The 26147-nt window shown below is 35.2% G+C and overlaps 1 protein-coding gene and 1 long non-coding RNA gene across 14 annotated transcripts; both read right to left on the bottom strand.

Moving 5' to 3' along the window:
- Positions 1–7167: 7167 nt before the first annotated feature.
- LOC113331729 (mannan endo-1,4-beta-mannosidase 1-like) lies at positions 7168–8970 on the bottom strand. Its single transcript, XM_026578377.1, has 3 exons — positions 8372–8970; positions 7926–8251; positions 7168–7838 (listed from the first exon to the last, which is right to left on the bottom strand). The coding sequence occupies exons 1-3, from the start codon at positions 8942–8944 to the stop codon at positions 7202–7204; spliced, it is 1536 nt and encodes a 511-aa protein (XP_026434162.1). The 5' UTR covers positions 8945–8970; the 3' UTR covers positions 7168–7201.
- Positions 8971–13656: 4686 nt separating this feature from the next.
- LOC113332075 lies at positions 13657–17855 on the bottom strand. Of its 13 annotated transcripts, XR_003351325.1 has the most exons (8): positions 17161–17539; positions 16618–16792; positions 16181–16328; positions 15727–16098; positions 15260–15600; positions 15049–15105; positions 14422–14547; positions 13657–14007 (listed from the first exon to the last, which is right to left on the bottom strand). It is a non-coding gene; the product is annotated as an uncharacterized LOC113332075 (long non-coding RNA). The 13 variants fall into 13 exon arrangements; XR_003351326.1 differs by having other exon boundaries at positions 14422–15600; positions 15727–15755; positions 15855–16098; XR_003351321.1 differs by lacking the exon at positions 15049–15105 and having other exon boundaries at positions 15524–15600.
- Positions 17856–26147: the final 8292 nt, after the last annotated feature.

Genomic DNA, 26147 nt, shown 5'->3' on the forward strand with positions numbered 1-26147 from the left:
ACACTAGATTTCCAAAAATTCGGTTGACTAGGTACTAGGATCAATTACCACATATATATGGTATTTAACTTGTATTTGTTGCACATGTCCATAGGATCGGTTCCCAATATCTAAAAACGTGTTGCACATGTTCATAGGATCGGTTCCCAATATCTAGAAACTTGCTGCACCTCTTACAAGGATCGATTCCCCTTTGTGATCGGTTGCACCTCGTACTAGGATCGGTTCCCATTTGCCTAGAGTTGGTCATACCAATTACAACAAATCGATCATACCATCTCAGGTGATTACTTAAGACCGGTTTCACTAAAAAAAGTCATACCAATACAAAAGTCAGGCCTCGTGAATAGTTTTACCAAGAACATAAACAAGTCATGAGCGGTTATACTAATCACACATATTGGTAATTCAAAAGATATGCAATGAATAATGATACCAATAAGACTAGCGATTTCCTTTTCGATTCACGAAACAAGTTCATGAATTTACTTCCTTTAAACGAATGTAAAACATTTTTTCCTAAGATGAAATCTTCACCTTATACCCATGCATAATCACAAAATAACATTTAAACGATTATGTCGATGTCTTATATACAAAGTTTAACGGTTAAGCAATAAACCTTGTATTGTATTCCTTAATACTATGTCTAACTAAAGTATAATCATTCATGCTTCGCAGTTATGTTTTCAATATGCACGACTTGAAAGATACGTTAGGGAATGAAACAGTTCAAGTCAAATATCACTAACCTCAAGTGGAAGGATGATGTTATCGTTGTAGTTCCTTACTTCTTCACTTCTTCAAGTCTTCGTAATACTTGTAATGTCTCATATACTAATACTTTCAAGATAACCTATACGAAGTTGACTCTAGTACATAATCAAGTGACTCTTTAAATGAGTTTTGACTCACTAAAATATGACAATCAAACTTGACATACCAACGCTTGGTGGGTTCAACTGAGCTATGCTCTAACAAATACTGCCAAGAAGAAATTTTGAGTCAAGCTTGTCTCGTGAAAAATCTTGAAATATGATTTAAGCAATGGATATTCATTGGTCCTTAGCAACCTTAGTTCTAAACAATTTATTGTTCAAGAATTATTTTTAATCATATATATGGATCATTTGAAATTGTTCATGCAATGATATTTATGTCTATGGAATATGGGAATGTTTTAAACATCAAAAGAGAGTATTACAAAACTACTAAAATCTGGACTCAGGGTAGGTTGGCGAACCATCTCCCAAACCATAGAAATATGATTTTCAGAATACAGGAAGGCTGGAGAACCAGTTTGCAAACCATTGAGTTCTGAATGAGAAGTTCATCAACCCAGTTCACGAAATTTGATGATCAGATTTGGTGTTATAGCCAACGGTTCAAGAACCCAGATGACGAATCGTAGACATATGAGTTCAGGAACGACATGAAAGTTCATGAACCGTATCACCATGAATTCACGAACTGGCTAGCGGTTCACGAACCATTTCACCAACCATCCTAGTGAATATTAGTAGATGCTCAAAAGTAATATTTATAAACTTGTTTAGCATTGTTATAACTTTCATAAACACCTCTAAACATCATTGATTACTAAAATGCTTATGTATGTGGATCATGATTGAGTTCTTAAGTGTTTAAATGAACATCAAATTGCTTATAATTCATAAGGCATATTTGCCAAAGAACGATCATTATACACGTTTCCATAACCGGACCATTGTGTTTATTCTTTTATGTAAATTTAAAGAATAATTCTCACATACTTATTTGACACCTTAATTAGAGTTTCATCTAAACAGAGAAAGTGTTTGCTTAATTCTCAAGTTATCTTAGCTTGAATTCTAAGCAACTCTCATTCTTGAACATCTATAGATAGAAATGCTCTTTTAACTAGGAAATTCAATCCCTGACACTTTGTGTCTTAGTTGATAGCAATATTCATCCGCTGTTGATCTAGGTTTCCCCTGAGAAAAATAATTAGATCTACGACTTAAAGACTTCACTTGGGATTTCGTGAAGCCATGCATGACTATCTTTACCTTGATAGTTCCTGAATCCTGATCTTTCTTTTTATGTTATCGAGCTTTTCGTAATCTCTTTCAGGCAAGATAGATAGAGATCACAAAGTTCTCTTCATCTCAGACTTTGTGATTCCTCAAGATAGATATCTGAAAACTATTCATAACTGATTAATTCACGATTGTTATTGAGAGGTGATTAAAAGCTAACCGAGTGTAAGTGTTACATATTTGCGAGGTTTGATAGCTTTGTCTATTGCAATCATATTTCCAAACCTTGATCTTTGATCTAAGGGGGAAATCAAATAGGATTATCTGTTAGAGGCAGATTTGTTTCAAAAGTCTTCACCTAGGCTGAAACAACTCTTAGGATGTAAATGACGTCATCTAAGGGAATCAATTGCGTAGATCCTTGCGAGGTTCAAGAGACGTAAGAAGCACGACTGCAGCTGAACTGCTTGGAGAGTGAATTCGGTCTTAACTACATTCCAGTCCACTATATATAGAGGCTTGATACAGTTCGGTTTTCCAAATCTGGACAAGGTCCCAGGGTTTTTCTGCAATTGCGTTTCTGCAATAGAGAATGAGACACACAATAGAAGGGAAGAAGAGAGAAAGAGATTTCCATTAATGTGTGTAGAATACATAGTATAATTCTCTATTCATATAATTTGAAGACTTGGTGCCCAAAATTTATATGCCCTAAACTTAGACACAAAGGCATTTTAGTAATTAAATCTTACATTTCTAACACTTTCCATTATAAATTACAATTATATTTCCTAAAATGGTGGAAGGTGGCTTAAAAAAAATCCCCCAACTAGACCAAATTAACCTTTATTTTTCTTATCTGTGCTCAGACTAAATCCTATAGGCTAGATTGAGCTGCTAGATTAGCAGAAAAGTGTTGCATTTCAAAAAAAAAGTGTGGTCTATTTGTTAACGCTAGTTCTCTCTCCTAGCATGTGCTCGCAGTTGAACTAACAACGAGATTGAAGCGCTGAACCAAAAAAACTACCTTTTCGCTGAATGATTTAGCAATGGGCGATTTATTTTTTGATCCGACAGTTAAGATTTAAAGCGCTGAACCAAACAGCGTTGGGCTGACGTGGACTGCTAATCTAGCTGCTAGATGAGCACTCCCATAGGACTTAGGAGGTTGTCCTACCTGACGTGGACTACTAATTTAGCTGCTAGATTAGCAACCATAGGACTAAGCCTCGTTTATTTTTATCTTGGCTATATATTTTTCTCTTTTACCTTCACTAAATCATTTTTTCATTGACCTTGACCCTCCTTTTATTGTTTACGTCTTTTTATCTCTTTTCTTTTTGTCTCCAAATTATCTTTTTGGCGAATAATTTTTTTTTTTTTTTTCTGTACTTCGATTTTGTTTTTTCCTCTTCATTTACTTCTTTTCCTTTCAAGAGTTAGGGATAGTATATTTAAGAACATTAATGGGTTATTAATAAGATAAGCCTAAACAAATTCGCACTGGAAAATTATCACCTTACTAGAAAAACGCTCGTGTTTATATCCCAACTACAATGTTATCTTGACGTACATACAAACTTTAATACTACCTATGTTTTTAAAAAATTGATACTTTCACTTTTTCATTTTAGCTTAAAAATAGGTCAAATTAAAAAAATAAAAGTATATATCTTTCAGAAACGGAGGGAGTCACATATTTTCTTAATCTGATTAATTACTGATAGATTCCACAGTATGTATTATTCAGTGTTCCAAAAGTTACAAGTGAAATCATAAATTCCACCATTTATAAATCATAGGGACACAAAGTGAGGAAGACAAAGGATGGTTTACACCTTGCTTTCCTACACTAATATACTCCAACAACTACAACGGTTTTATCAAATTTCTTAGGAAATTACCAACTTCCACGTTGGTTTTTACTGGTAATTTTTACGGAAAATGAGTCATTTGTCCAAATATTTTTAAATCACGGTTTAAATGGACGAGTAAAAAATAGTTTGCGTGAAATGGCCAAAAAAAAAATAGTAAGCATGAAACTGGTTTCATTCTAGCTTAAATTTAAAAAATAACAAAGATGAAACTGGATACGTCCTATGAACTCGTGGTTTCTTCTGTAACATATAAATTAGACGAGGAAAAAAATATATATCTATGAACTCGTGTTTATTTTCTCTCTCTAAATTTCTCTGATTTGTTTTCACCCTTTTCAAAAATTGAATGAAATGTTACCTTTAATAAATTGATTATAGGTACAGAGAATGGGGCAATATTGGGATTGTCGGAAGTTAAAGCTAATGGTTTCATACATGTGTGAATTTTCCAATTTTGAAACTTTGCACCTTCGGATATGATGCCTCAAAGAAGAAGACTAGAGAATAAGAACCGCAAAGAAACTGTGATCAGATGTCAATTCTTAGGCCGTGTTTGGGAGCTTTGACTACATAAAGCTTAGCTAGGGAATTTTTTTCTCTAACTTGAGCAGGATTATCTCAAGATGTATTAATAAAGATGATGTTTGTTTTTCCGTTATATCCATCACGGGTTTATCATGTATTATGTTTGTCTCTCCACATTTTAAATATGTATTTTTATAAAATAATTATGTATTATGGATAAAATTGTCGGAGAAAAAAATAAAAACATAACAATAAAGTTAAAAAAATTGAAAATATTTTGATTAATTAAAATAACTACCTTTATAACCGTCTAACCCAGGCAAGGATATTGGTATCCTGGCTATTTTGGAGAATAGCATAACCTTGCTTTTTTAGCTTCCTAAAATCAAGGAAGATTTAGGGTCTGTTTGGGAGGTTGGAAACGGGATAACATATCCTGGAAAAGTTTATCTTAATTTAATTTATGATAACCTTGTTAATGGTTAGTTTTAATGGTGTTTGTCTAAAATTCTATCATATCTTGGGTTAGGTTAACTTGTGTTTGTTTGACTACATAAATAAGTTAATATAAATAATTATTTCTTAGATAAATACTTATTTTAAAGGAAAATAATTGTCTAACCCCGGTGAGGATACATGTATCCCAGGTATTTGGAAGAATACCTTAACCTCACTTTTTTAGCTTCCTAAAATCAAGGAAGGTTTAGTAATCCTTATCTAGGATTGGAATTGCAGTGAGACAAACACATTTTAACAGTTTTTTTATAGGATAACCCAACCTAGGATGGGATATCCAGGATACCAAACACAACCTTAGTTGTTCATATCCTAGACTAGAATTAGAACAAGACAAACATAATTTAAATGTATTTTCTTGATAACCCAAGCTAGAATAGGCATTCTCAAGGGGCCAAACACGACCTTAAATTTATCTATCCTTTTTGAATGGCGTTTTGGCAAACTCATTGGTCTAAGAACAAGGATAGTGAGGTGGAAAAATATATAAATTTGCCTATTTCCAACCCACAGTGGAAGGCTCAAATGTTCAAATGGGATGGACAAATTTACAAATCCGATTATTTACCAATCTCGTCCCATGTTAAACCAATCGATTCACCTTGAGACGATCGAATCTATTTTGGCCTATCCGCCATGTTTGAGACGATACCCAAATTTTTAAATTCGAACAATACTCTTTAGTTAGTTAAATACTCCCTCGGTTCACTTTAGATGAGGGTCGAGGGTTATTTCATCAAAAAATGGGTTATTTGTCCAAATATTTTTAAATCACGGGTCAAAGGGACGGGTAAAAAATAGTAAAATAGTAAGGAAGAAACTGGTTTCATCCTAACTTAAATTTTAAAAATGCAAGGATGAAACTGGATACATCCTGTTTAAATTAAAAATAAGAAAAAATATTTGAAAATAGGCACGATGAAATTGGTTACATCCTGCCTATTTTTATATTTTTGGCTATTTAAACAGTATCAAAATCTAACTGTCCATTTCACCCAGGAATTGTTGATTTTGGTCTTTTTAACCAATTTTGTGTTATTTTTTTTGTTCACATTACTTCATAGTTTTCATATTTTCTAATAAAACTACCAAAATTACCCTAACATTTTGTCTTGGAACAATTAATGTATGTAAACTTTTTTCAAGGGCATAGATGAAAATTTTTCACATCTCTCTTCATTTCTTAATCTGCGTGAAAACTCAAAACTATCATCTAAAGTGAAGTGAAGAGAGTATTTTTTTTGTTGTATTTTATTTAACCAATTTTGTGTAATTTTTATGGAATTTTGTAACATATTATAACAGCCTTGATTTTATTTGTCCCAAGTGTTTCCCAAACATCCTACATCTTTGTTACCCAGCATTGTTATCCAAAGTTTTCCCAAAGTCATGGATATCTATGTCATCTACAGATATTATACACCCGTATATTGGTGAGGGAAAGATAGTATTTTGACTTCACAAAATTGGTTTAAAAGACCAAAATCAACAATTTCTGGGTGAAATGGACAGTTAGATTTTGATACTGTTTAAATGACCAAAAAAATAAAAATAGGCAGAATGTAACCAATTTCATTGTGCCTATTTTCAAATATTTTTTCTTATTTTTAATTTAAACAGGATGTATCCAGTTTCATCCTTGCTATTTTTTAAATTTAAGCTAGGATGAAACTGATTTCATCCTTACTATTTTTTTTGGCCATTTCACCAAGTTATTTTTTACCCGTCCATTTGAACCGTGATTTAAAAATATTTGGACAAATGACCCATTTTCCGTTTTGACTTTTAGTACTATTTTTGGTCGACTTGACTTCTAGCTAGTCGACTAGTTTTGTTTGTTTTTTTGATCAGTCGACTAGGTTGTCGTAATAAGCCTTCTTAGTTCTAAGTATTATTCTTTTCTTTTGCATGGGCAATTCGATCATTTTATTTGAATTTATTGGTACAATAAAGTAGAAATTTCTTTTGCTTAATTATTTAAAAGTCATAGTTGTACTGCTATCAGTGGCCAGTGGGTTCTTTAGAAACCTTGATCACCTTCTAATTCTATACCTTTTTTCCCTCGACTCGACATACTTGGTCCAAGAAATAATAACACAAAATCTCTAAAGTCCTCAACATGATTTCATTACTGTTAAATTTAACATTTACACATATATATATTTGATTAAATAAAGATACATAAAATGAAAAACAAGAGACTAATTAATTAAATTAATTAACTAGGCCTTCATTAATCTCAACTTTCATACTCTTTGTATCTAATTAATCTTTCATCTTCTTCTCCCGAGGAAGTGATGGCTTGATTTGTCTATGATGTGATGGCCAAGCTGGTTGTGGATGATGATGTAGAAATGCCCAGTTGTTTGCCTCGACTGTTGATTTATGATCGGACCCGCCACCAACAGCACCATGTCTGTTGTTCTGATGATTATGATTAAGGTGGCGGTTATGATGGTGGTGATGAGTATGAGCTTTCTTATGCCCAAAAATATAATGTGATCTCGGTACTCTACCAAAGTATGGAGTACGTGGTGCATTTAACATACGACCAAGTACAGCCATTTTTAGTGATTGTCCGGCAATTACTCCGGCAGTTGATGGGTTTTGTGACAAAACGATTTCATAACCATCATAATATGTTTCCATCCCTGCTGCTACGATTTGCCATACTAAACCTCCTCCGACTGAACCACCATTTATCGCGAAGTTGTATATGGATCTGTATACTGTGTTCAGAAACAAATTTCTTCCGTTTATCGTATATCCTTGATCTTTGTTCGATTTTCCGAATTCGCTGAACACCAATGGCTTTCGTAATATTGTTTTCGAATCTATCCAATGGGTTGCCATCCATCTTTGCGCGAATACTAACTGCTCGTACTCAGTTTGTCCAGCTAACCTGCAAAACAAAAGATAAACAAACACTAAGAACTTTGATTTATATTAACAATAATAACAATTACATTAGATTATCAAATTAACTTACCAAATGTCTGGGTATGCATGAATGGTAGCGAAATCAATTTCCCTCACAAGATTGTTGGAGATGAAATCAGTTCCAACTTGATAACCAGGATTGATTTGTTTCTTTTCTGGGATAGAATCTCCATAAAACCCTTCCATTCCAATCTCAAGCAAATGTTTGTTATCAATAGACTTTACATATGTTGCCATCTCTTGAACCCATGCCTGAATAGTTTTCCCAGTGTCGTCGGATTCACAACGAGGTTCGTTTATGAGTTCCCACGCCATAATCGTGGGATCATCCTTGTATGCAGTCTTAGTGATGGTGCTAACCCGTGATAGAACTCTCTGCATTAAAATGGGGATTATCTAAATGAGTGCATGAATATAATTGTAGGAAAATAAATGTGACGGAATAAATTAAATTACCATAAGAAAAGAAACATATGATTAATTAATTTTGTTTACCATGACATGGTTCTTGTAATACTGCCTCAATGTTGCATCGGTGTAAAAATCGTCGTCGTTCTTAATCTCAACTCCGGCACTTTTACCCCACTCTGCATATTGTGCTCTACCTCCGTAATCATTATAGTTATTGACAAGACTCAAAATCAATCGAATTCCATGTCTTTGAGCTTCCGCGACTACGAAATCCAGTGCTTGAAAAACACGTTCATCGTAAACACCAGGAGATATCTGCAAAGCTAAATCGCCACCATCAGTGAAAGCCCATGTACGACATACAGTGAGACCAGCAGCGGACGCATCATGAAACACTTCAGAAACTTTATCACGCTCGTCTGGATTAGCCGCTATGTGCATCATCCAATAAGAATTGAACCCATTAAACAGAAAAGGTGCACCATTGAGCAAGAACTGAGTGTTTTTCGTGGTAACAAATCCTGAGAGAGTAGGAGTAGCAGGAGAGACGACTCCAAAGAATTTAGGTTCCGTTGAGACTTGCGAAAAACTGAGACAGGAAAGTTTTAAGAGAATCATGAGAATGGACAACATTGAGAAGGATTTAAAATTAGACATATTTGTAATGTTTTAGTTGATAAAAAGAGGTGGAAACAGAGAAATGATGATGAGTTGTGTAGGGTCTGTCAAGGGTCTTTATAGTGTAAAAGAGAAAGGTGGTAGCGAGGATTTGGTTGAGGTGAAAAAACAGGTGAAACCAGGAGTTACTCATGAAGTATGTTTAATAATACTTGGCAAGAAAGTGATGATCATGGATACCAATACAGTTTTCTATTGCATGCACGAATTAAGTTGGTTGGTTTAAGTTGATAAGGTGGAGTTTGGCAGTTATAAACAGAAATCAACACATCAACAACCTAGCTCTTTTCCCCGTGGTGATCATTTACAAATTGTCATCCAGAACTTGTGGGAGTTTATATATGATATATTGCTTCAGCGTGTCCAAAACCTGTACTATCTATCTGTCTTAAACTCTTGAAAACCAGTCGGCATATACGTACTATAATTTCCTTACATATTTGAAAACGACATTTTTTTTTAAATTGTCAAGTAAGAGGAAGATTAATCGACTCGTCCAAAAAGGGGTACTCGTTGTAATTTAACAAAACCGGAAAGTTCAAAAGAGCTGGAGAGTTCAAAATCAAAATTACGGGGGAGCCCGCCCAGACAGCAACTAAAGCCGAAACATCAGTACCCGTTACTTCATTCAAAATTTCAAAATTTGAACAGCAAATGTACTTGAAGACTTGAAGTTATTGTGCACCTCAAGTTTCTTTAGAGAATCCAACATGCATCTTGTTTTTGTTTTCTACTACAATGATAATTGATAGGGATGTTGTAATAAGCCGATTCTTTTCATTTTTTCTTAATACGAAAGAAAACTTAAATTGATGAAAAATCATTCCATTGTTAAACTGTCAACTACTAACAAAATTTGCATATTAACCTGCCAGTATTCTACAAAGAGAGACGGGGCTGTTGGTTAAACTTCAACATAGAAATCGCTAACAAGCTGGTTAGGACAAGATTAGGAAATTGATATAATTCTAAGGGAATTAGAAGTCATCTAGTTCTAAGAAAAGGAAAGACATGTAATAAGGTAATAGGATTAGGAAAAGGAATTCATAGTTCTATATATATATATGATCACCAAAGTTGTGGTTGATCATATGAGCAAGATTAGAACTTGTGTTTAGTTTTGAGAGATTTTATAAACATCAATAAAGAGAGTTGTCTTTATATAAGCTAAGTTTCATCTTGCAGTTGTCATTAGGGCATGTTTAGCAAGTGAATCTGTTACATTATTTTGGTCGCGACGGACGAAATTACATTTCCAAATGCTAATATAACTGCTTTGCAAGAATGAACGAGAAAAATGAAAATAAGAACTCTGAGCCACAAGAATGAATAAAAATTCATAGTGCTGGAATGGAGCTGAGTAGAGTCTACTGCCCAGCCAATAGTAGTGTTAAGGTTTAGGTTAATGCAACTCCAGTGAGACTCTCAGATCAATAGATTTGCTCATTTACTCTTACAGTGGGATTGGCAAAAGAAAAAAAATGGATGGATAAACACTCAAATAAAAGGATTTGTTCATCTCGTCCCAGGTCGGGTCAAACATCTCAATCTCAGACGAGCGTCCTTAGTTGAGCCGAGGCGCGGCTTAAATAGAGATGAGCCTCGTCTCACATTCAGACGACCGTCCTTCACTGAGCCATCAACAACTAGCCTCATCCATCAAGTCTAATTCCACTCCCCATAAATCGAACCAATTTCAACTCCAAAATCATACCTTCTCCACCTTCTATACCCATAATTTCAAGAAAAAAGAACAGTTCAAACTCCTAAATCTCATTATTTGTAGAAGAAAACTCTCAAAAAAATGGCAAACCAATCAAAAACACAAAATACTTCATCACTAAAAGTTTGCAGTGCAAAATATAGTCTGCATGAAGATAAAGCTATTTGCAAAGGTTACTTGGCATTTATGCTTGATCCAATCAATGGTATTCAGCAGCTACATCATATGCTTTGGGGAAATTTTTTACGCAATTTTGTCAAGAAACTGGGTCGTGACGCTTCTGAATTGTCAAGTGGCTTTGGTACAGTTAGCAAAGACCTGAACAATTGGGTAGCTTTGGTGATGCAAATGAACCGACAAAGAGGAAGCGGTGATACTGATGTCGATGTGGTAAGTTGTTTTTCAAATTGTTTAATTGATTTTTATATCTTTTATCAATTTGTTGTAATAGCTGATTTATTTATTGTTAAAGCTGCAGCAACGGAAAATGAGAGGAATGGCAAAGAATAAGAAGTTCGAGTTCCAAGCACGAAGCATGCTTCCACATCTGTTGGATGGACACCAAGTATCAAAAGAATTCCCCTATGAGACCGGTGGATCCCAACATGGTACTCAATCCAAATGTTCTCCTTATTCTTCATCAGTAACAAACTCAAACGCCCACCTCAACACTGGTGGATCAGTATATGGCATTTCTAGTCTGAATGTTAATGAAAATGTTGGTAGATGGGATGGAGCGGGTGTGAGAAAAGCAAAAAAAAAAAAACATAAAGGAAACTCAAGATGCTGCAAAATCACCAGCTTCGGAATTTCAACTTCAAGTTTTTTTTTGAAAAATAAGAAAACATTGATATTGTTAAAATAGTTGAGGGTATAAAAATGACTTCAGAAATGAAGAAAGGTTGTAAGGCAGTTGGAAAGAATATTTTTAATACACCCATGAGAGGAATAATGGGAATGGACACGACAAAGATTAATCGGGCACAATTGAAATAGTCACAAGAAGAATTTGATGAAATTCAAGCACAAAAGGCACAACAACTCCCAACAGCAATTAACGTTGATTCTGATGAGGATGACACCTTAGACGAGGATATCAATAGTGCCATTACACTGGCTTAATTAGTTTTAAATTCTTGATGAAGTTTTTAATTTAATTTCGATGTAATCTTTTGTTTTAAATTCAATTTAATCATTTGTTTGAGTTTCAGTTTTAATATTGGTTCTTTTTCAATTTTTTCCTTAATTTCAATTTCGAAGTTTGTGTCAAATCACATTACATTTAAAGAAACAAAACTAAACCCTCATTAAAAGTAAGATAACTAAATCCTCACTAAAGAAAGAAAGAAAACTAAACCCTCGTTAAAAGAAAGAAACTATACCCTCATTAAAAGAAAGAAACTAAATCATGTGAGGGTTTCTTCTTCCAAAATCAACACACAAGTATGCAGTGATATCCTCCATTAGTCTTAAATGTAAACCTCTATTTTAAATTCTCTTCTACCATTTTATACTCTCTTGCGAGAAACACCCAGGTGGGTTAAACTTCTTTCCTCACATGTTTATCTGGATAACTTTTCCAACTTTCATCACGTCGAGTTTTCTCGATTAACATATCATGCAAAATAATACAGGTGAGCATAATCCTATGATTTCTATTGGTTTAAACGAACTATATGGTTCACAAATTATACGTAACTTCCTCTTCTACATTCCAATGCTCATTTGACATCCTTCCTATACGCCATCTGTTTTTTGAGGTAACTTTTGAGCACGGAAAAGTTCCCCCTTGTTGGGGTACCTCGGCGTAAGATTTAACTAAAGTAGATCAAGCTGGATAAGTTTCTCCCGCTCGAAAATATCACATGTTATAGTTATTGTGGTTGATGGTGAAATGAGCAGCTGGAGCATTTCCGTACTTCAATTTTTCGAACAATGGTGATTTATGCAAGATATTGATGTCGTTATTGCAACCCCGGAGGCCCAAAAAAACATGTCATATCCAAAAATCATAAGAAGCTACCACTTCCAGAATCACAATTGGTTTTATGTGATGTCCCTTATACTGACCTTTCCAAGCATACGAACATCCATGCTACATCAAGTGCATGCAAGGCTACCTAGCAATCCGGGAAAGCCTTTTTTCTTATTTTGAGCTAGTAGTCGGCCGACATCATCTTGCGTTGGTTTCGTAAAAAACGTGGACCAAAATAGTTGGCCACAGTTTCCCAAAACATTTTGAGATTTTGGTATGCTATTGTTTTGGCCATATGAATGTACTCATAACAGGTATTTGCAGGTACACCGTAAATTAGAATCCTTAGAAATGCAATGACTTTTTGTTCAGGACTATGTCCATGTATATTTAGTGCATAAAATTGATAATTGAATTGAGGGTTTACTCAACAAAGCTCTCCAGTAACCCGCATAAACAAATGTTGTGGAAAGTGTAGCGATGTTGAAAATTTGGTCAAAGAACACGCTTTTATTAGTAAAATAATAACGTATCATTTATTCGTGACCTTCCTATCGAATTCTCCACGTATATCTTCTTCTCAATGCCGAAACTTTCCCCATGTATAATTTTAGCATGATATTGGTGATCGTTCTCTCATCGTCTGAATCTGCATTCATTTGATCCAGCTGCTTCATAAACCCTTGTTGTTGTTGCAAAAATACACTACACCAAAACAGACATTTTGTTACACAAATAAGTGTGACTTCTTATTTATTGTCACAATATAAGTGTAATAAATATGGTGTTTTTCTTTTGTCACACATTAATGATCACACTTATAAGTGTGACATAAATTAATTAAAGTCACACTAAATTGTGTTACCAAGGTTTCACACATATTAGTGTAAAAAAGTTAGGATAAAATTAGAAGAAAAAAAAATCTGGATCCCCCCCCCCCCCCTCCCTAATCCGAGATGCCTGCGCTCCCTCACTCAAACAATCACATGAAAGTATCACAAAAACCATTGTATTCATTGAAAGTGGATACAAGTCGAAAAAGTGTATAAGCTACAAGTATAAGAGTTGCTGAAAACCAACGGAAACGAAGATTGCATTTGCACTATAATTTACAATATCATACCATCACAACACCGTTTAGACCATCACTCCATGACAATTAACTTAATTACAATTGTCTTAATAGTGAACTGGTCCATCGGTGCATATACCTAACCACACGACTATATCCTTTCCTTGCATTCTTTTACAGCCCAGCAATGCGAATCACTAACGGTTCCATATACTATTTAGGATGTGGTGCAGCAGAGGGGTCTACATCTGCAGATGCTAACGAAGGTCTTCCTGCACAGAGCATACAAAGTAAAAGGACATAAAAAATCTAGACATAGGTAAAGCTCAGAAATTGATCGATACTATAATTCAAAATAAAAATGAAAATGGGAATGATAATGGAGACACTGGTTAACATGGTAGTTAGCACCGCTTAACGCTGGCAAAGGGGGACTTTTCATGTCACTGTTTTGAACTTGAGACTCTGAAAATTCAATGTTCAACCTTAGCATCAATATGTAAACAATCTACTGCATTGATAAAATCATTAATATATCTAAGTGGTTAATGCATAAGGTTTTGAACGCAACTATGATATATAACTAGAAATGCAATATAAACTGCAATCACGTGTTATTATTTTTAGTGTGAGTGTACGGAAACAAAGAGAAGATGTGGATTATGGATGGTGATAGGAAACCAAACCTCTTCCTTTCCTTCTTTTGAAATAGTGAAGGCTTCCGAAAATGCTTTACTACGGAATTCACTGACCAGTTACTCATCCCCACCTTTTAACAAGCCTGCAAGAACTCCAGCAACATGTTCCATTACCTGAGACAGCATTTAGAAAGTGATTTAGATCTAGAAATTGTTCCAAGGGTGGTTTAGTCTGTTTAAATAGTTAGAAACTTCGCTTCTACAATAGCACTTCATTCAAACAAATATTCAGTTCTTTGCTGGATCTTGTTTTTTCATTCCTAATAAAAATTCTAACAACTAGCAGCACCACCAATCAGCGCTAACTGCAAGAGGCCTAGGAACTAGATTCTTTTAATATTTTTTTTGTACCATTTAAACATATAGGGATCATTAACATAGTACGAGTACACTGATTATGAGTGAAAAAACAAAAGACTAGCTGGTGAATGTGTATATACCCATTTTTACAAGAATTTTATCCAGCTTTACTGATCGAGTGTGTCCTCTTTATGATTTTCATAATGTCCTCAATTAATTTAGTATTAATATAAGACTTGTGAGATCATAGTAAAAGATAAAGCAAAGCAACAACTCAAAACTGCAAATTTGAAAAGAAGGAAAATATAAACGCACAAATGGATTTGTTACAACGCCTTTGCTGCTGCTAACTTGTACAGGTAACTTTTTTATCTGAGGACTTGTACACAACCATATAAAATCAACAAGGGCTTGTAAATGCAACTTCTTTTATTAGGACTTGTACAGAACCACATAAAATCTTGTCTAGCAATAGGTATACTTTTGTGAGGAATGGAGAAGATATGAGGAATGTAATTAGATATACCTCTTGATATGAACTACAAAAATATCCACATGACAGAAGGGGAAATGTAGCCATCAAGAATGGATTAATTTTTAATAAGATATGCTCAGCCCTGTTCCCAACTTCTCATAACAGTTTGAATTGAAATTAGTTAGAATTCAAAATATTTTCATGGAACATTATCCTCAGTAAGCATTGTTAGAGTGATGAACTAATTTATCAAAAGCGAACCACATAGTGAAAAGGAACCAACAACAGAAACACAAAAGTTCAGTTTTGTTAAACCTTGAAAACATTCGCAGCTCAAGCCAATTGAAGGAAATGATGTTGCACAACAACGATTGTTATCTCTGTCCCATCCCCTTATCAAAAAGGGAAACAAACAAAAGAAAAATCAGAAATTCACAAGTAAACATAACTAGATGACTGCTGCAGCAGTGGGAGGCCGACGAAGAAACAAATGCTAGACAATTCCATCAAACTCTTACATGGTATGCACTCCATTTTCTGCTTGGCACTGCTCATAAAATTGTGCGAAACCCAAGTCACCTATAAATTTCTTGCACATTTATCATACCACTGTTTATACATGTAAGGTTTTACGGGTATATAATACCTCCTGATAAATCATGTCAAGCCTCATTCCCAACAATGCCCATGTTCCCCAGGTCTCAAACCAAAGAAGTCCAACACATCCCGCTAGCATACGAACCACAGAAGATGTGCGATAATGTTATCGAGATTTCCTTCCGCTAGATCAACCAACGACATGACAGCAGCAAAAGCGTGGTTAAGAAGGTGTCAGATTTCTGCAGCGCAAAAAAAGGATCCCAACGGAAAGACCCTGAACTGTCTTGAATCTGTGAATGTAATGTCATGAATCTGATTTGTAAGCAGCAACAAACAAGAATAGAAACAAAATTGGTTGTAATCGGAGGGAACCTTTGTAGTCTAATAAAAATTGGAAGAAGTTAAGAGTCTTGAAAAAGCTTCCACCCTTGAAGCAGCAGCTTCAGGGACTGAACAACCATTTTCTACAACACCATTTTCTCCTGCCGTGTGTGTAGATCTTTAGAGCAGTGACTTCAGACTGCAAACAAAATGTAAATTTACCCCTTCAGTTTTCATCACAAGAAAATAGTTAGTAAACTCCAAGGCCAATGAATCGCCCATCGACAATTGAAAACAACAAAAGTTACTTCCAGATTGGGTAACTAAAACGAAGTTTAATATGATGCATAGTTTAGTAGTACATAACAGAAAATACCACTTTTTTATTCAACTGTAAAGTCAAAATACATTACCTGATGCAAAAGACATATGATGGTTCCTTGTAACTCTATAAATGAAATAACAAATTTAAAGATTAATACGAATACCAGAAGTTGTTTAGCAGTAGTAGAGTCGTGAACTAAAACATCAACTCCATTCCCAGCAAATTGAGGTTCTTCAGATTAACTTCACAATCGGCCAATAATGTATCTTCACCATTCCCATCAAGCATCAGCATCAATGCAATGGGTATAAGAATTGTAATAATCTCCTTAAAAGTATCTGATCCATAGCAGTGAATCAGTGAACATGAAAAAAAAAGGACTAGAGGAGATTTATCAACCTTAAATAAACGTAACTAATTGATCAAAACCTTTTTAAAACGCAAAACGAAAATCAAATTTAAGGCACATGACAATTAGTTCATTGAGACATTTTATCAAACAACAATAGAGAAATACTGTTTACTTATCCTTTGGCAGTGACGATCAAAGTAATAATGGAGAAAATCTGAAAAAGGATAATCCTGATATCACGAAGAATGAGTAGAGGGAGATCAAAGCAAGAGCTGTGCTTTTTGGGTTAGCCTGATATTCGAAATTTGATATAAGTGGAGAAAGATGGAAGTATAGAGATGTGAAGAACATTACCTTATGAAATTTCTCTGCTTTTTTCTATAGATATGATGAAGAAATCAATGGATTCTGATCGATGTAATGGAAATTTTGAAGAACTCTGAACTACCAATTTATTCGTTTGAGTGTATTCAATTGGATTGGTGAACAATTCGTTTGATTATCTCAAAATTATTCTTAATTTTGTGAAATTGAGAATTCAGAAAAATTTCCTGGGACAAATTTTGTGACGGACAAATTACCTTCAAGCTCAATAGAACAGACCTGTTGTGTTTCATCAAATAATAGAAGAAACCAACGATAGAAAAAATAGACCCTTAAATTATATAATACTCAAATTTAATCTTTCACTTATCCAAAGATATAAAAGAAGAAAAGAACTTTCACCAAAAAGACAAACCTTTTGGTTATACTTCGAAATAATTGATGTTGAGTATGTCAACAGTATTCTCTTCTTCCATACTTGTGTTTTATACTTCGGATTAGGATTAATAAGGAGAAAATTCAGGATTTCGACAAGGAAAACCCTAACACCAAATCAAATCTCGAAATCAAACAAGAAAGAACCATCAACTACTTCAACAGAACCAGGAAAGATTAAGAAAAAGAAAAATAACCTATTAAAACGATTAAACGAAAGAAATTTGGTTTCCGTCGTTAAGATAGAGAGACCTGGAAAGAAAAATCGATTTCTTCGAGAATATAGATGAGTAGATTTAGGGGAATAAAGAGATTTGGTTTCAATTCATTCAGAATTTTGGTAAGATATTAGAGGGAATTAAAAAAAAAATTACGCAGAGGAGCGGGAACTGAAAATTTTGGGGGCAAATAGAGGCGGAAATAAAAACTGATTTCAAATGTTAAAAAGGAGAATCGAAGATATAATGTTTTGTAAATTTTATTTACTTCACAATTTTAATATTTAATATATGAGAGGATTATTTGTTACACTTTTTGATGAGATAAATTAAAAAAATACATAAATTAACTACAATTACGATTTATTGTTACACTTATCAGAGGTGTGACACCTATATGTGTAACAACTATTGTCACACTAATTAGTGTGATAATTCAGTGTTACAAATTACTCAATTTGGTGTAGTGATACTTCCGCTAATAATTGTGCTTCCTCATATTCCAAATTAGGATCGATAATGAATGAAAACAAGATATGTATTTAAGAAATTTGAAGATTTTTTGTGAAAATAGAAAATGGTTAGTAGTTAAGTATGTTTAAAATTGGTAGATTTAGTGTGTTTATATAATTGGAAGGGAATATAGCGGTTGGGGGGGGATTAAACAATTAGTCGTTGTCGTAGTAGAATTGGACGGACATCCCAACATGGGACAAGACTCGACATTATTTGAATCGAGATTCGTTCTAGGATGGGACGCCCATCCCAATCTGCTACGGTCGGCTCAAGCTGTCTCGAAAAACATTTTTCCCATTGCACGAAAATCAGTTTGTCCATCCACCTAGCACAGCATATTGCATATTTGAGGTTCCTCACTGGACTTGCTCTTACACAACCAAAACTAAAATTTTGTTTGTCTCGGATCACTCACTCGTTTACTCATCTTGGACTAGCGAGTTCGTCAGGCTGCCTCTCGTATTACAGAGCAAGTGGGGGTGCTCAAAATTTGCACATTTGTCATCCAAATCGGTTTTCCCAAAGTGAAAACAAATAAATTTAACTGGTGGACCCAGTTTAATTAAATATATCTCGTATCTGGTGGGATCATATTATATAAATAAAATACAACAAAAAAAAATACTCTCTTCACTTCACTTTAGATTATAGTTTTGAGTTTTCACGCAGATTAAGAAATGAAGAGAGATGTGAAAAATTTTCATCTATGCCCTTGAAAAAAGTTTACATACATTAATTGTTCCAAGACAAAATGTTAGGGTAATTTTGGTAGTTTTATTAGAAAATATGAAAACTATCAAGTAATGTGGAACAAAAAAAATAACACAAAATTGGTTAAAAAGACCAAAATCAACAATTCCCGGGTGAAATGGACAGTTAGATTTTGATACTGTTTAAATAGCCAAAAATATAAAAATAGACAGGATGTAACCAATTTCATCGTGCCTATTTTCAAATATTTTTTCTTATTTTTAATTTAAACAGGATGTATCCAGTTTCATTCTTGCATTTTTAAAATTTAAGTTAGGATGAAACCAGTTTCTTCCTTACTATTTTACTATTTTTTACCCGTCCATTTGACCCGTGATTTAAAAATATTTGGACAAATGACCCATTTTCTGATAAAATAACCCTCGACACTCATCTAAAGTGAACCGAGGGAGTATTTAACTAACTAAAGAGTATTGTTGGAATTTAAAATTTTGGGTATCGTCTCAAACATGGCGGATAGGCCAAAATAGATTCGATCGTCTCAAGGTGAATCGATTGGTTTAACATGGGACGAAATTGGTAAATAATCGGATTTGTAAATTTGTCCATCCCATTTGAACATTTGAGCCTTCCACTGTGGGTTGGAAATAGGCAAATTTATATATTTTTCCACCTCACTATCCTTGTTCTTAGACCAATGAGTTTGTCAAACCGCGATTCAAAAAGGATAGATAAATTTAAGAATTGACATCTGATCCCAGTTTCTTTGCGGTTCTTATTCTCTAGTCTAGGGGTGTAAATTCGGGCAGGTCGGGCCGCCCGACCTAAAAACTAAGATAGGCCGGGCAGGTCAGGCTTAATATTTATGAGCCCGTAAACAAATTCAGGCCGGACAGGTCGGGTACAAGTAGATAATTTGCTACCCAAAGACCGCCCAAAACTCGCTTTTTATACGGGCAGGCCAGATCGGGCCGGACAGGCCACTATTTTGATTTTTTTTTTAAGTTTAAATTTTCAAATGAACGGTATTAAATACAATATCCTTTCCTTTCCAACATCACATATCGTAAGTAAAGTGATAGTATTATTTTATATTTAAATTACACTGATAAATTTTTAATTTTAGGCTATAATAAATAATTAATTAGAGTACATAAAACTTTCTAATAAGAAAATATATTACCATTAATGTTTTGAAAAGGTTAATTATAAGTAAAAACAATTATATATTTTATTTTTCTTGACACAAAATTGACAATTATAAAATTGTAACTTTTAAGTCTTTTTAAGAGGATATTAAATGATTAATAGCACATAGAAGCCTTTCAGGCCGGGTATCAGACCGGACATCATAATTAATCGCAAAGCCCGAGACCGCCCAATAAATTAATCCAGGCCAGGCCGGGTAGCCCGCAACGGGCCATAACAGGCTTTGGACAATTTCAGATACAGACGGGCTTGGGCAGGTACGGGCAGGCTGAGTTTTTTCGGATAATATTTACACCCCTACTCTAGTCTTCTTCTTTGAGGCATCATATCCGAAGGTACAAAGTTCCAAAATTGGAAAATTCACACATGTATGAAACCATTAGCTTTAACTTCTGACAATCCCAATATTGCCCCATTCTCTGTACCTATAATCAATTTATTAAAGGTAACATATCTTTCAATTTTTGAAAACGGTGAAAACAAATCAGAGAAATTTAGAGAGAGAAAATAAACACGAGTTCATAGATATATATTTTTTTCCTCGTCTAGTTTATATGTAACAGAAGAAAAAAATAGGAGAGGGAGTAAAGCTAGAACTCCGGAAGAAAAGAACAAAAAATAAAAATAAAAATAAAAATAAAATAATTAGTAAAAGAAACAGAATTACATCAAGAAGCTCATATACAACATTTCCTCCAGAAATTCTTTTCAGAAGCTTTCAAGTAAACTGCTTATTTTGGTTTAGTATTTGTCTTCTTAGCACCGCAAAAAAATAGGCTTGAAAAAGATGGGGTGCCAAATATACCAAATTTTAATTTGGAAACCTGTATGGATAAATCTGTTACAATCAGTAGCACAAATCAACCAAGGATCTGATACCTGATATGAAGACAAGTTTAACTTGGACGATCTCACAAATCAATATCCAAGTAATAACCTAGTATGTACCTATTGATGGTGGATTTTAGTTCAAGGCTAAAATTGTAAAACCAAATTTAATGCACTGACATCCTGCAAAGGGTAAATCCGTTTCATAAGTGATGAGTACCTCCTCACTTTATTTATTAGAAGCAATTCAATAAATACACGGAATTCACCCAGAATGGTGCATGTAACAACAATCCCAAATATTCTGTGAATTTTAGCATTATTAATTAATGCATGATCTTCCTAGTATTTCATGTGTTGTTCCTCGCCGAACTCTCATTGTTTGCAAGACATGACGACTGAGTGTTCACTCTCAGCAGAGTAACATGAATCTCCAAGTGCCAATTTTGAGACATGTACGAAATGCCCGTACAGGCTACATCACTCTCTGAAAAAAAAAAGAATTTCGAATCGATGCACTCTCAGCTCGATCGAACGTATTTAATTTCCTTAAGGAAAATCTGGACTGTCCATATAAATCTCAAAAACGATCACGGTCGTGCATGTTGGCCGCATAATTTAACTAGCCTAGACGAACCCTAACAGGAGTAGGCAATCACCGTGATATTCACCGGCCGGCCCGCCTATGCCCTAGTCGGTCGAACACCACGATATACCCCTAATGCCTGTCAAACGCTGACCCCAAAGAGGGATGGCCGCGTTGCTTTGGGGAAGGCTCAAACGAGCAAGACCGCTCAAAGCAGTCTTAAAATCATCATGACCGTCCAAATTCACCAGCCTGGTTGGACGGATTAGATCAATCCACGGTTGATCAGTGAAATGCTAATGCACACATTAGCGGGCCCACTCCTCACCCGCCTGATCGGTTTTCTCATGACCTAACCCTAGAGAAATGAACGCTTGTTCGAAGTGTGGCTGACGTGATGCTTAAAGGGTTGCGGAAATCCCACTAGCGTCTTAAATCGATCACAACCATCCAACTTCGCCAGCATATTTGGATGGCTTAGATCACGCCTAGGACCATCGGGTAAGAACACATAAGTTCACCGTTGGCCCAACATGGTCCCCACACGGTCGGTCTCCCCAAAGGAGGAGCATAGCCTGCCAAACCGTTTGGCCAAAGTTGCGCACGCGTGACTGATCCAAAACCCTAATTAGGGTTTGCGGCATTACATATATGTCGCAGTTTGATCATGACCATCCATCTTCGCCAGCTCGGATGGAGGGTATAGATATAGACTAAGGAGGTCCAGAGAACATCAACATGATCACCGTGGACCCACCTGCACATGTAATCGGTCGGCCAAGGTGGACCATGGCCAGGCGCCTCGAAACGCGCGCCTAAAAATGGCATGACGTGGCCCCCTAAAATCTTTTGCGTCAAAGGATTTCTGTCACAAATCGATCACGACCACTCACCTTTGCCAGACAACTTGATTGGCCTAGATCCACCTCCGCGAGACAGAGTGGCATGGACTTGTACACCGGAATTCGTCTACATGCATGCCTGGTCGATCCTACCAAGAACATTGTCCATGCTTGATTTCGGTCAAGCTAAAGAGTGATTCTTGCGCACCTCTTTAAAACCCTAAAATCCATCAAAACGGTCACAGACATGTGTCGTAGATCATCTCATCCGTCCAACTTTGCCAGCTTGATCGGACATCCTAGGCTAAGAGTTAAACGGCCAATGAGGCACCTTGGTGATCACCGTCCGTCACTCTACCACAAGGAGTGATCGTCCAAGGGATGGACCGCCCATGCGGCCTCCAAACGATCACTCGAAGATGGTTGGGCGTGCAGCTATTTTAAGACGCTTAATCCGCGACTTACTCCGTTAAGCTTTAAAACAGCGATGCTTCATACATGTTGATTGTATTTGATGCATTACATGTATAAAGTATACACGATATTTCATGAATATTGATTTCCTAAATAACTCAGTTATTTATCCTAGCACCGTATGCTACTTCCTTTGGGTCCCACGATCCACTCATTCGAGAAATCAAGCATGTCACAAACTGGGGGATACTTACTGAGGTATTGGTCTGGAGGTTTACAGCGTGCGGTGTGCAATGCGCCCATATATAAGAACGTGTCAGGAGTCATGGACGGTTAAGATGATGAGGGAAGTGGGCTAAGACGTGATCGTGCAATCACCTACACGACCCCACTACTCCATCACTCAACTTCCTCCACTTCCTACGAGATGAGGGTTTGCGCTCAATGACTTGTATAAATAGGTCCTTCGCCTATTTCCAAACAACACGAAAACAGACAGACGGAGAAAAACCAAGTGTTGTCATAGTATTCAGAAAACACCCAGAACTGATAGCTTACATTGTGCAAGCCAGTTCATCATTCTGATACAAGTCATAAACAACCAACACTTTCACAATCTCAACACCTTCTTCGCTTCCCTCCCTAAGATCAACCCCATCTCCTTCACTTTGTGACCGAAGCAAGTCTGGAACGACCATTTCTTGGTTTAGGCCAGAATTGTATAGATTGATCTCTCGAATCAAAAGCACTCTCGTGCAGTGCATTTGTTTAGGGTTTAGACTCGTTTCTCATCCACACACACCCAAATTTACCAAAACCAGTAGAAACAGTTTTCACCCATAAACAGTACCCGAAATGTTATATAAATGGATTCCAACAAGAAGATCTCTATTGCTTGAATTTCTTTTTTGCAATGTTCATTATAGTACTAGAAACATACAACATGTCTTAGTAGATAGAATTTTAGATAATATGAGTAAATAGGATAGTCAGTCTTCACATACCTTTGTTAACAAAGTTTCCGTTGATGTTGTCGATCTTCAATCTTCATGGTCGATTGGTGAATTCTGAAACTCAACTACCATGCTTTATTCCAAGTCCCAGACTGATTTTAGTAGATTATAAATCAAGATATAGTTTTGATCAACTAAAAATGACAACAGGCTTGATATACCAATACTTGTGAGTTTGACCGAGCTGATGCTCTAACAGATACATGAAGTTGTTTGAAACAAAAACTTTGATCTTCAGATCTTGTATTATAGGTTTTGCTCTCATCGAGTAACTTGAAGCTTGACCATTCATATTTTTATCACGTTGAACTTGGAATTCTTCAAGTGTGCAAATAAAAGATAAATCAGAAGAAAAAAAAAAGATTTTTGCCTATTTTGCTATACAATTTGTCTTCAAGAGAAAGATAAGCTTCATTCAACGACGATAAATCTCTTGTAACCTAGAGAAGAATTATCCTTGAAGGAACAAAAGAACAATAATCATATTGACCCAAATATAGGCACCATTAACGGGCAGATTACATGTCAGAATGTCATGAACAAAACCACCTAAATACCTAAAAGAAACTAAATGTTGAAAGAAACAAAACCAAAGACTACCAGGCATCCATGTGGATCCTAATTGTTTTTCTATCTCGCCGGAAAAATATTTCTTTCACTTGAGAAAACGTTCAAGAAAGAGGGAAAGGGACAAATTTCTTGTTTTTTTGCTAAGACTAGTTAATTGTTTTTCATGCTATCTGTAGTTTTTCCTTTCTTCCGTGAAACTCTTTTTTCTTTTCGTTTTTTAAAACTAGTCGGATTGGGGTATATCCTGATTAATTGGGATATACCTAATAAAACAAAATAGGATCTTTTAGAAGTAAGACCTAAAACTGCTTAGCCATATATATTTTTAAAAATGGCTAATTTGTTCTTGTTTAATTAGCACTAATAAATTAAATTAACTTAATTAATTTAGTTAGATCAGTTAGTTGAATTAAAAAGTTATGAAATTATGTTTTAGTTGGATTGAACTTATAGATTATGTGAGAAGATTTTTGAGAAAAAAAATTGCTTTGAGATTTTGTTTGTAAAGGAAATGAAACCACACTAACAAACCACTTTTAAAAAGAGGATTGCAAATCTTTTTAATGATTTCATTCTAAAAGTTACAGAAGAAATCAACACTTTCAGAACTGAAAGTATAAAAATTCGGCAAGATCGACAAAACAGGAAAATAACGTCCAACTATAGTCGGCATGTTGATAATAAACCATAATTCCGACTATAAGAGCTTTGACATACAAATAAAGGTATTACAAATGCTTGAATAGTCGACAAGGTATTAATTTTTGAAGTTGTCGGTTAAGTTATAGTCGTCATGGTTGTAATCTAGAAAATAACGATCTTGGACATTGTATTATCTTTTTACTACAGTCGTTATATTTCCAAAACAGCAAAATGACGACCCTGGGTTAGTCAGCAAGATTTACAGTGTTGAACCACGCCGACTTTGATTTATACCCAACAAAAAAAGTAAAACTCAATAGATGCTCAGGCAGGTAGTGTGCGTAGGTGCAATTCTTCTTTTTCATCTCTCTCCCACTTTAGGTGCACTGCGAAGTGGCGATAAATTAATTACTATTTTACCTTTCTCGCTGATTGGGTCTTCTAAGAAACGAAAAAACAAGTCAAAAAAGAGTGAAGAGAAAGAATCTGTGAGCAAGGTAGAACAATAATTAATTTCTCATCACTTCCCCGTACACCTAAAGTGGGAGAGCGATGACAAAGAAAAATTACACCTATGTATGCACCTGCCTGAGCATCTAGGCCTAAGGTTTAATTTCTCTTGCCAATTGTCATTCTTTTTCCAAAACTGAATGGACTCGTTTTAGGTGGCACTACGTACTAACATGCGCGTGCCTGGCACCATCTTGCACTTATAAAATGACAAGTTTTTACAAAATGTCATCTTGTCACGGGAACTGAAGAAATACATTGCGATTAGTCGGTTAGGCCTACATTTAAACAAGGTGAGAACTAAACTTATTCGTCAGGGACGACAATAATGCTAAGGTGACTGACCAGAACTAAGTCGCCGCTTTAGGGAAAAACAATATAACGACAATAATTAATCGGCATTGTCTATTATATCCCATATTGATGACCAAAACTTAGTCGTCAAGGTACTATTCCAATCACATAACGATCAATAACAAAATTATACACAGGTGTTGATGGTGGATTTTAGTTCAGGGCTAAA

The sequence above is a fragment of the Papaver somniferum genome, unplaced genomic scaffold (assembly GCF_003573695.1).
Source record: "Papaver somniferum cultivar HN1 unplaced genomic scaffold, ASM357369v1 unplaced-scaffold_128, whole genome shotgun sequence".
NCBI classification, from domain to species: Eukaryota; Viridiplantae; Streptophyta; class Magnoliopsida; order Ranunculales; family Papaveraceae; genus Papaver; species Papaver somniferum.